At 31.6% G+C, this 11,985-nt stretch overlaps 3 protein-coding genes across 3 annotated transcripts in view; 2 read left to right on the top strand and 1 right to left on the bottom strand.

Annotated features, from left to right (window-relative positions):
• The window catches only part of LOC111367592 (protein PGR-like), a 7,608-nt gene extending 7,181 nt beyond the window's left edge, over nucleotides 1-427 (top strand). Inside the window, exon 5 of the mRNA XM_022988546.1 lies at nucleotides 164-427. Coding sequence (XP_022844314.1) covers nucleotides 164-295 — 132 coding nt within the window. The 3' untranslated portion in view covers nucleotides 296-427. The remainder of the gene's footprint in view (nucleotides 1-163) is intronic.
• Nucleotides 428-1,926: 1,499 nt separating this feature from the next.
• Nucleotides 1,927-5,414, top strand: LOC111367593 (AP-2 complex subunit sigma-like). The gene is made up of 6 exons (XM_022988548.1): nucleotides 1,927-2,101; nucleotides 2,194-2,292; nucleotides 2,397-2,447; nucleotides 4,065-4,238; nucleotides 4,819-4,878; nucleotides 5,066-5,414. Exons 1-6 carry the CDS (start codon nucleotides 2,099-2,101, stop codon nucleotides 5,105-5,107), a joined length of 429 nt encoding a protein of 142 aa, XP_022844316.1. The 5' UTR covers nucleotides 1,927-2,098; the 3' UTR covers nucleotides 5,108-5,414.
• A 419-nt stretch (nucleotides 5,415-5,833) lies between these two features.
• On the bottom strand, nucleotides 5,834-10,989 carry LOC111367594 (putative ER lumen protein-retaining receptor C28H8.4). Its single transcript, XM_022988549.1, has 6 exons — nucleotides 10,541-10,989; nucleotides 8,042-8,241; nucleotides 7,498-7,638; nucleotides 7,301-7,381; nucleotides 6,408-6,532; nucleotides 5,834-6,150 (listed from the first exon to the last, which is right to left on the bottom strand). The coding sequence occupies exons 1-6, from the start codon at nucleotides 10,815-10,817 to the stop codon at nucleotides 6,102-6,104; spliced, it is 873 nt and encodes a 290-aa protein (XP_022844317.1). The 5' UTR covers nucleotides 10,818-10,989; the 3' UTR covers nucleotides 5,834-6,101.
• Between the last annotated feature and the right edge of the window lie 996 nt (nucleotides 10,990-11,985).

Raw genomic sequence — 11,985 nt, forward strand, 5'->3', positions numbered from 1 at the left:
TATTCTTAATCAACACGTTGAGTGATTTATATTAAATTTCTGAAGAAATCAAAGGCACCTCCCTAGGTCCTGTAGTTGAGTTATTGATTTCAGACATTTGAAGTTCTTGTTTAGGGGGAAAAAAAAAAAAAAGGTTTTCCTAATGATACCTTCCTGTTTGCAGGTTGTTGGTAAATCAGGACCGACTGTCAAGAAAATTTCTGGTCTTAGCATACTCGATAACAATGCTGTGAACCTTGTCTCGGTATTTCTGACTGGTGTACTGACTTCTATTGCTTGCTTAATTATATTTTGAGATATGTAATTCAAATGAATGATATTGTCTCTATTTATTTAGAGTTACGCATGAATCATGTTGTATAAGTTTACGATCAATAAAATGCTAGAGAATTCCTCTTTAGATCATATGCAATTTTCGAACTTCTAATTGGGTGATTTATGGTAATAATTAGAGAAAGAAGAATTGTATACATCTTGTTTCATTACTTTTGTTGACATCAAAATTTTGTCTGACCTATGTTGAACAAAACATCTGTTTTTTCATGAATATCTGCAATATTAATATATGAAATGGTTAGTGAGCTCGACCACACCTCTGCGAGGACGGTTGATCACAAGTTAGAATTGTACACAAATATTTGTAAACTTAGAAAGAATTTGCTTTGTAAAATTTTTACATGGGATTGAGATGACCAAAAATGTATATAGTCGGTTAAACACGTGACATCTTTGATTTATGCTATTCGATAAGGAACAATATTCTAGCATTTTAACTTCTCTTCTTTGATATTGTTCAGTATAAATATTATGTAATTCATTTTATAATAAACGTCAACATTGTGATTCACATGTCGAGAGTCTAAGTATCTATCAATCCTGAATTCTACGCAAATGGTGTCTGTTATAGGGTGTCCGCTTTAATCGGCAGGCAATTCTTACATTGTAAAACTATTGGTTTTAGTCAAGTTTGGTTCGGTACTTTTTTGCTTCATAAGTAATTTTAAGTGTAAATTGTTGTGTAATTTTCTTATTTCACTTTTACGATTTATATTTCAAATCATAAAACTCTCAATTATTTTGAAAACATGTGAAAATTAAGATTTAACCGAGAGATTATAAGGAAATAGTTATATGGAATTGAATCAAAATTGATTATTTTAATTAACCGAGTGATTTCAAATAAAAATGTACTTCTGACAGTCTAACCTTATTTTAATTAGTTAAAGTTAAAAAGAAGAGAGCAATTTAATTTGACAATATAGAAAAATTTAATAAAATATTGTATTTAAAAAAAAAACCACACATTATAAATATTTTGTGATTAAATAATGTTATTCATCCAGTTATTAACACCCGTTAATGCAAGAGAACATTTTTCTCTCTATTTTAGCAATTACTATTCGTCATTGCAGTCGAATAAATAGGATATTCATTTGAATATTATTCAAGAACGATTTTATATGCATTTGGAAAATATTATATTACATCGATATAACTAAATTTTCATAGAATTCAATTATAATAATTTCAAATAAAAAGTTAGATGTGACGAGGAAACTTATTTTTAAGTAACTTTTTATTTGTTAAAGTTACTTTATTGACTGTACTAGAAAAATAATTTTTTCTTTTTTCAAAGATGAATTAACTTAGCACTCGTTTGGAGCTCATTATAAAAAGAAAAAAAAAAAAGGAATTTTAAATAGTATTTTTAGGAGAATGTATAATTAAAAAGTAAAGAAAAATTTTAGACTTACGTGGTAAATATTTTATTGTATGAATATGTGATTAAAAATGAAACTGTAATAATTTATTTTTATATTTTTAAACAATGGATGCCAAACAGGGATTATTACAGTTAGTGTAAGCTCTGGTCTTTACCAATAATAAATTATTTATTTTAAAACTTCAATTATACTTATAAGCGAACTTCAAAAGTTTTGGCAAACACTCCTCTGAGGTCCTCGCAGACAGCTTCGTCTTCAACCTTTGGCTTCATCACAAAAAACAAAAGCTGCACTGAAACTGCATTTGATTTTATAATCAAACATAAAATTCTACGTGATTCGAATTGCACGATATTTCTCCCCAATTGATCAAAATGGTACTTTCTTTTAGTCAATTTTTTAAGTCAAATTTCGTTCCGTCATTTTCCATTTTCCACAGTTTTGTTAATTTTAATCTTGGAATTTTCAGATCCGATTCATACTATTGCAAAACAGGCAAGGAAAAACTCGATTGGCCAAATATTACATTCCTCTTGAGGAATCCGAGAAACACAAAGTCGAATACGAGGTATTATATTATTCATCTTGCCTTTTAAAAAAAAAAAAAATTAATTTCGATATTTGAGAGGTTTAATAATTTTGTATTGGGATATTTTTCATAATTTAATGTAGGTTCACCGGTTGGTTGTAAACAGAGATCCCAAATTTACTAATTTTGTTGAGGTATGCATTTCTAGATCATTGCAGAGAATCAGTTAATTATCTATTAATTTTTTAAATTAACTTAAAGGTTTTAATTATTATTATTTATTATTTATTTTTTGTGGATTTCACCTTGCTCCTGCAAGTCTCTCTCTAATATTTAAGCTTCCTGCTGTAAGATGTAATAATCTTGTGGAAGCTACAGCATTTCAGGCACTAGTTGCATTATGATCTTGAGGTATCATGTTATTAATATTGATGGAAGCACAGGAATTCACTTAATCGAAAAATTTCCTACTTCTCTTTTCATGAGGAGCTTGAATTAGTTTCTAGTTATTGTAGTGGTCAGTGATATTCTTGAAATCTGTCAGATTAAAAGTTGAAATGTTAAATGGTACTTACTACTTAGGATTAACAGTGCTGAAACTTGAAGTAGACCAGTGACAACTTCGAGAGAACACCACAGTGTTTTGTAAAAGACTAAAAATACTAATTGATTTAATAGAAGTTGGTAATGGAGCCTTCCGACCAATATACTAAGTTTTCCATGTTCTGCTTTCTTTAGATAGCGGGATTCGTGAGCTTTATCAAAACAACAGTTTAATGGGCAAACTAAATGGGGCATTCCAAACCTTGTTTCAGCATCAAATATTTGATTGGCAAGGATAGCTAGAGAATAAAGCGTAGCATCTTCTACTGATAAGCCACCTTGTGTCTCCTTATTTTTAAGATGTGTGTCTAGTCACTTCACAAGAGTGGTGATAAAAACAGCACGTTCTTAAGGATCAACTAGTGGTCCAATCAGAAGGATTTGAAGTGCAATCTGTTAATGCACAAACGGAAGGGTTGGTGACTGTTAACCTATCCTACCCTTTCCTAGTATCTGGTCATGTCTTACCACCAAAGGACATCCCGGTTTTTCTTGTCAATGGACTCTGCAACATCGGTTCGAAATTCTTCTTCCTTTTGGCTGCTATTGCTAGCAATTCATTTCTTATATCCTTGCAGTTCCAATGTTAAGGCAGTGATAGATTAAAACCAACTCCTCTCCGTGCTTATGTGCAATGGAGGAAGTTCCTTGGTTTATAGAGAGGTGAAATCAGCAAGACATGCCATATCCATTTAAAGTGCTTTGAAGATCTTACAGACTATGATTCCTAGTGTGCAACAAGGGGTATCCACTTGGATGATTTCTTAAATTTCTATGGGAAATATTATGCATCAATGTATCTTCTTGATAATTTTGAAAGATATGAATGAAGGAAAGAAAATGTATCGAGATAACACTTTGGTCTTTATCCTTTTGTGGGTGTCTACCAAAATTAGGCTGGAAACTGCACAACTTGGAAACATTTTCAACAAGGTGTTAAGGAAATCATTACTAGCTAAGGTGTTGAATCTGCTTTGATTTAACTTGAGATGGCATGGTTGGGTTTCTTCAGTCAAATTTTTTGGATGTCCAAATTCCAATTCCCTCTTTACTCAGATAGGAAGCACAGTCTTACACAGTCATGGCATAAACTGCTACTTTGTTTACTTTTGACTTTTGATGTTTATTTTTTAATAAATTAATTGATTTGTTTAGGTATTCTTTCAGATGAAAAAGTTTGTAATGCATTCCCATATTTTTTCTCGCAGTTCCGAACTCACAAGGTTATCTATAGGCGATATGCTGGATTGTTCTTCTCACTGTGTGTTGACATGACTGACAATGAGTTGGCTTATCTGGAATCCATTCACTTGTTTGTGGAGATACTGGATCATTTTTTCAGCAATGTCTGTGAGCTAGATTTGGTATTTAATTTTCATAAGGTCTGTCACTCCTTTTGCATCGTAGATGCCTCTGAATTTGAAATATTAACTCCAGTCAATCATTTTGAGACTCAATTTTGTATGCACAGTGTAATCTTATGAGTTTTTGGCATTACATCAGGTCTTCATTACATGTTTGGCTAAGTCTAAAAAAATGTACTTTAAAATATGTCTAAGCTTAAATATTACCTTCAAGCAACCTTCTCTCTCATAAATGTTTTGCTAAAAACAAAGATTAAAAGTAATTTTGAAGTACAAAATTTCCTTTTTCAAAATTAAGTCTTTACTTGCTTTTCTTCTAGTACTTTTTCCCCCTAGGCTTCGCCAAACATACTCTGATTACAATAGAAAAGATGTCAATGTGATTTTGTGAGAGATGAAGACGTCAGTATTTTGATAGCTCTCCGCCCTTAAGAGAGAGAATTAAGTATACCGCTGCTGAGAACACTCTTTATCTCATTAATGTCATTGGCCACTGTCTATATTTTTTCTCTGCTAATTTTCCATTTCAGATTATGCGGATATATGCTTGATAAAAATCGTATTTTTATGTCGATTCATGTCCTGTTGTTTTCTAAAGGTATATCTTATCTTAGACGAGTTCATACTTGCTGGAGAACTCCAAGAAACGAGCAAGAAGGTAAGAAATGCTAAGAAGATGTAACAAATTTCTGTTACTAAGTGAATGTTGATACTTTCCCCATGTTCACAATATTTTATTAGCAGTTGTCGCATGAATACATAAAAAGTTTTTGTTATTCCAGTTTACGAACATTAATATTTGACTGAATGTCTTGTTTGATTTTTCTTTCCTTCTAAAAATGCAGGCAATCATAGAGAGAATGGGGGAATTGGAAAAGCAGGAATAGGGTTTCATGTGGTGGACAATTAACAATCTTTTTGAGCCATTTATCAACATCACTCGAAGAACACAAAAACGCTACTTGCTGTGATGATTGTCGTCTGATCAGTACTGCTTGCTCCTTATTTCTTTTGCACCCATTGTTTTCCTAATTCCGACAAGGAGACCTTGTTTACAATCCCGGAAATGCATTTGTTTGTAAATTTCTTTGGTTTTCTTGTAACGATGGTTTGTTGAACCTAAGCAAATGATAGTTGGCTCTTTTATATACATGTTATCTAGCCATACAAATGGTGATGCTTGTCTTTTCTCTTCTTGGAAATCTTAATGCCAATGCCTTCCAAATTGTCCTAGCCATTTTCCTACTGCAATAATTCTTGATAAGAGGATTGCCCATGTGGCAATTCCGCACAAAAGGTAATGGGCACGTCCTTGTACAATGCTTAAGGCTCTCAACCGAGTAATAGGAGCCACTTTAAATTTACTATGAGCAAGTGGTGATTGAGAATAATACGAGTACAGTATTGATGTGGCTGAATTTGTTCGAGAACAACTTCTATTTCTAATCAAGTTATTGAAGTAATTTTTGTTTGTTGTCATAATATATACATTAGACATCTTGGCAAAAGACATGTTTGTTAAAAAAAAAAATTAGAATCATTTTTCTTCAAAGACATTTTCAACTACACGTTTTAATGGAAATAACAAATTTTCCAATTTTTTAACCACACAAGTTAAAATCATATGGTGAGATAGGATGCAACAATTAAATTATACTATAAGAATCTCTCAATACATGAAGGAAATCTTTCTTGAGACCTAATAAATGAAATAATATTATGATATCAATAATGCCTACAGGAGAACACATCACTCTGTGTAGATTATGAGTGCCACAACGCAACATATCTCCACCATCCCATAACCGCCTGCAAAATTGTCATATCTCGACTTGAAAATGTTTGTGGATGAAGTATTGTTCATCTATTAAGTCTTGCAAGTCACACTACGCCAGAGGGAAGACGTAGCACAAGGTGTCCACCAAGAAGACTGCAAAGAGAAGAAGAAAAGAAATGATGATCTTTGTTATTGCTCTATGAGATATCATAAGTTTGGCTAAGCTTTAAATAAAGAAGGTACTTTTTGGAAAGAGAACTATGTTTTTGAAACCAAAATATAAAGATTGTAACTTCTAAAAATGCTAAAAGCCTAAAACACATTGTTAAGAAAGGTTAATGAAAAGCAACTTTAAAGTTCAGCCAAACATGTAAGAATCACTTCAATTAGATAAAAAGCTTATAGCCTACCTCTTGACATAGTAATAGCAGAAATCTGCCAGAATAAAAGTTTGGACGAGTTCTGAGAGGAGAACCAACGAAGGCCATAATCCATGGCCTAAAGCTGTTAACAAACGTCCCTCTGTATCAACTACCTGCATTCATGAAAACTAATTCATAGCCATATCATCTATATCAGGCTGTTCAATACTCCGCATAGAGTATACAAGCAAATCACAGAGATATTTTATTGTATAATTAGGTGCGAGTATGTCTTCTACATTTCGGGCATGTCTAGCAAGGTATTTATAAGAGTGGCATTTATGAGCAAAGGTATACCAGTAGTGGAGAAGCTGATAGTATTTGTGGATCTTATGAAATATATATATAAAATGTAATTTGGACTAAACGTTTATAAACACCTAGAAACAACGAGCTAAACATAGACTTCTATTTACATCTCGTGACTGTATGTCCTTTTAAATGTTGTGACAACTCTTAAAAAAAAAAAAAAAAAAAAAAAAAAAAAGAAAGAAAGAAAGAAAGAAAGCCGATTCCTTATAAAGGAAGTACAAGGAGTGTGTCAAGGAACAACTACATAGTTTACTTCAAAACTAACAACACTATGCCTTTGTTTGGCTTTACTAAAAAGTTACTGAAAAATTAATTTTTTTATCTAGACAATGTCAAACATTTATTTCAATCACATTAATAACTATTTCTCATTTATTATTTACAGCTTTCATGGGATCCATTATCACTTTCTAAAAAGTTACTAATAATTTTATACGAATAGAGCCTATATACATCTAAATGTCAATCGAGTCACAAATGAAGGTGTGGCGGACCAGTCAACGTCCCAAAAAATTATGAAAAGCGTGTATGTTACACATATCATGTATACGGTATACAACATAAGATACCTGGAGGATCCAATGGGCGCAACTTAGAAATCTTGCAACTCCTAGTGCAAAAACATAATGAGCGGTGAATGGCTCAACAATCTATCGAATATTAGACAATACAATACATAAAACGATTAGAATTAAACCGTGAAAAAGGCACGAGGATCATAAACAAGACACGAATCGCAATAAAGAAATAGGGAGACCTATATTACCTTTGTGTTTTGCATGAGGTGAAGTTGAGGGAGAACTGAAACAGCTTCCAAGTACACACAAAATGCCCAACAAATACGGTTAAAAGTATGATGCACTGTCGATGGATGGATAGCTAGAGACAACAAAGCACAAGGTATAACCTAAATCAAGGCAAAGGGAGAAGTATCACAAACTTTATAGACTTCTCAATTCTTTATGCAAATATCAGCCTTGAATTCCAAAAAGGTGACAGTTGACATTTCTCAAACAGCCCTGCTTACTGAGCCAGGCTCAGTAACAGGCTCAAAAACAGGGGCTTAGGTCATCTCAGCCGTCGATTTCACTTACTTTTTTTTTCAGATCTAAGGGCTGAGGTGGCAACACCTCGGCTTCCCTGTTTTTTAGCCAAGTTTTGCACCTGGCTGAGTAGTATTTTTCTTTCTCAAACTCCTAATTTGACCTAGAGCATGTTTGGCACTTTTAAGTAGTAAAAGTACTTATTTTCAACTTTCACCAATAATAGGTACTTATTTTTAGAGAAATGAGTAAAATTAGAAGACTTACCGTATAATAAAGAGCAAAGGTGTCTTCGTCATCCATGTAACTGGAATTTAATTTAAAGCGAATCATATAAATAACCCAACCAGTTGTTACTAACGTAGCAAGATCGAGGAGCGTGTGTATATCATACTCCATAACAAAGCTGCAGTAGAGTCGAACAGCTAAAAATATAGCCGTTAGTTCTTGTGACTTGAGTGAAAGTCCTGATAGTTAAGAGAGAGCGGAATTGTAAAATAGTGTAACAAGCAATAATTGGTGAATTAAATATGAAAGCTTTTCACATTTAAAGGGAGCATATTGTAATAGATTAAGCATAGAGAATATTATTCACCTTAATCAGGGCTGGCCTTGAAATTTTAGGGGCCTCGTGCGACATTTTAAAATGGTGCCCCTTTTGTGTAATAAAAAATATATTATAAAAAATAACTCAATAATATCATTTCATCCCAAAAATATGACATTTAAAAATTTGTTTATTTTTTACATATTGTTAATAAAAAAAATATATAACTAAAGCTCAAAAGCATTCTTCGAATTTCGTCAAAATTCATGTCATCAATAGAGAACCATCCAAACTACTAATTTCGAGGTACAATTTCACATGAGCAAATTTTGAAATAAAAAATAGCAAGTACCACGTGTAAATCCTGAAATGCAACAAATCATGTAAAAATATTTGTTCTCGCATTTTTAGAAACAAACTCACTAATTAAACTTTCATAATCAATATATTTTAGCAAATATTTTTAAATAAATATCAAAACTAACGCATTCAATCGTTCTTATAATATGGTTGATCGCAAATAAATTTTAATAGCTTTAGTTTTGAAGAACATTTTTCGACAAATGCAACAATAACAATAATTCTCAATATATAAGTAATAAATATATTCGAAAAGCAATCTAATCTTCTCAAATAAGTCAATATATCAAAAGCTATTTTTGTTTGTTTTGGTAAAAAATTTTTTTTTGCAAAAATCGAATATAATCAACTATCAGTTATCGCCTAACAAAAACTTATCCTTCTAGAACCAAAATAATTATAATAATTATTGTTTGTGACATAGTTGATCGCTAATAAGATTTTAATAGCTTTAGTTTTGAAGAACATTTTTCAACAAATGCAACAATAAAAATAATTGTCAATAGTATTCTATAAGCAATAAATATATTCGAAAAACAATTCAATATTGTCAAATAAGTCAATATATCAAAAGCTATTTTGATTTCTTTTGGTAAAAAAAAAATTTCGCAAAAATTGAATGTAATCAACTATCAGTTATCACCCAACAAAAACTTACCTTTATAAAAAAATAAAAAATCATGAAATAGCAATTCACAAGTGGACAATGGGTTCCAACAAATAGATTGTACTATTATAGAGTAAGTAATAAGAATTGACAATAAAGTTTCTTCTCTTTTTTATTTGACTATTCTTCGTGGGTTAAAGAATGAGAATGAGAGAACTGATAAAAAGGGATCTAATATTAGCTTTTCACTCTCCATTATAATCATTTGAATTTTGGGTTACTTATTTTCTTTTTAGGTTAGTAATTGATTAATGAAGGTAATTGGACATTTGATATTAGGACAAGTGAAATAGATAGTTTATAATATTTTTTGAAAGCAAGATAATTTAAATTATAAAAATATTTTTTTTCAATATATGTTAAAATAAACATTTATTTTCAATAACATGTTAAATTAAACAGATATTAACATAAAATAATTTTTTTTTACTCTTTTTTCATAAATATTGTGCCCTTTTACTTAATATAATAATAAAAATTTTAAATCTTAAAATTAATAAAACCATATGTATCATTATAAATATGTACCTCTACATATATATAGACTTATATAAAAAAAAAAAAAAAATTTGGTGTTCCTATAATGTTGAGGCCCTGTGCGATCGCTCAAGTCGCACGCCCTCAGGGCCGCTTCTGACCTTAATCCACCTATTATTATCCATCCTAATTTGTAATATGGTACACGAAACACAGCTTTAAATTATTTAAGAATGCTAATTAGACTATTCATATCAAGCTCCGTTTGGTAGTAATTTTTCACCCAAAAAAATTGATTTTTTTATTGTTATTTCACTATTCCAACTGTCATGTCTGACTTCTTCATTAACAGGTTGGACCCACTTTTCTATCTGACGATCACAAAAATCAATTCTCATAATCACTACTGAACAGACTCTAACTCTTATAACTATTGTTAGAAGTTTGGTGATCTATAAGTTTTAGCATTTGCAACCTTTATGAGGCAAGTGCTAATAATCCCACAAACGATTTAGCAGATAATAATGTAAGAATTATGTCCTCGTAGATACTAAATATTAAACTCATGACCTGTTTTCTCTTGCTCAATTTAAAATATATAAACCAAAATCCACCAAAAACAGAACATAAATAACAAACTAAATGCCGATCCACAAACCAGTATCTGCATGCATCTAACATTTTCCCATCAACAAATCTACAAAAAATTTTGTACCGGCGCAGGTTTTCTCTTGGGTGAGTTTGTAAATGAGAAGGGAAATGCCGATGGCATGAACGGCCTCGGCGGCGATGAAGAGATTATCGTGGTCCTGAACGACGAGGCCGAGGAAGACAAGGGTGGTCAAAACGGCGGCCACCGCCAGAAGCACCTGGGCTTTGGGTGGCTGCCGCTTCACCCACGTCGTCACATCCTTGATCGGCTTCTTCGGGGTGCTCCGCATTATTCTCTCCCTCAGAACAGAACTCCGACTGGTTAGAGTTTCGATATCCATATTGATTTCTGATTCAGTTTTTTCAGTTACAGATTCGAACAGTTTGATTGATTTATGAAAAATTCACCCCCAAAAAAAAGAAAAAAAAAGGAAAAGAAAGTAGAGAAAGATCGCGATGTAAATGAAATCAAGAAGCATTTGGGTGTAACAGTTTCAGAAAAAGAGGGAGTAAAAGACAACCTGTATTCGGATTGGTTCGCGTGCCTGTTACTCTACCAGATGTTATATATAGAGTTCCTGTTTGTCTCATTTTTTTAAAATTAATTTTATTCTCAAATTAATTTTTTTTATCATACATTTCATGAATTTACGACTTTTATCAATTTTTCAATTAAACATTTCATTAACTTTCAAAAATTATGTTTTGGGTCTAATCTATTTAAATTAATAAATCTCTATTTTACATGTCAAATACTGTTAGTGTGAACATTAAAGGGGCGTTTGTTTTCTATTTTTGTAAAAATGAGAATGAAAAATATAGTCGTTATAGACCCCACACAAGAGATAGAAATTCAAATTTGGTGGTTTAATGCTATGGATGACGGTCAGGAAAATAGGAAACAAACCGGGGCTAAAATCGTAAAGCGACAATTTTTAAATGATTTGATAATTTTTCCCTCCAACTTTAAGGTTGCGAACAATGTTAATGTTCGCATTGATAGTTTTCATCACATAAAAGAACCTAAATTTTCATATATAAATTCATTTGATACTCGTAGCAAAACAAGTGCAATGTTGAAGAGTCCACGCTTAATTTTCCCAGTTTTATGAACTTTTAAAAATAGTAAGTTGGCTTTTAATTTTCAGTTATTGTTGTGGTCATAGCATACAATGTGTGCATTAATTTGTCACATATTTTTCGAGAAAATTTGTTTCACTCTAAATTTTTGGTACTGAGTTAAAAGGTAAAACATACTTTTAAATTTCACCCATGTGAGGATCACATGCCAAATTAATCGAGATTTTGACCATTTTGGTAGATTGCTAGTTTTGAATATAACACTACCTTTCTGATCTAATAGTAGAATCGAGACTAATGAGTATGGATAATACTTATGGACTAGAAGAAATAGATATGGTTCAAGTATTTTCCGTATTAAGCCCATATTTGATTTTAAAAAAAAAAATAGATTTTGATTAAACTTGATAGGGTATGTGATTGTAAAAG

Source organism: Olea europaea, chromosome 18 (genome assembly GCF_002742605.1).
Source record: "Olea europaea var. sylvestris chromosome 18, O_europaea_v1, whole genome shotgun sequence".
In the NCBI taxonomy this organism is placed as follows: domain Eukaryota; kingdom Viridiplantae; phylum Streptophyta; class Magnoliopsida; order Lamiales; family Oleaceae; genus Olea; species Olea europaea.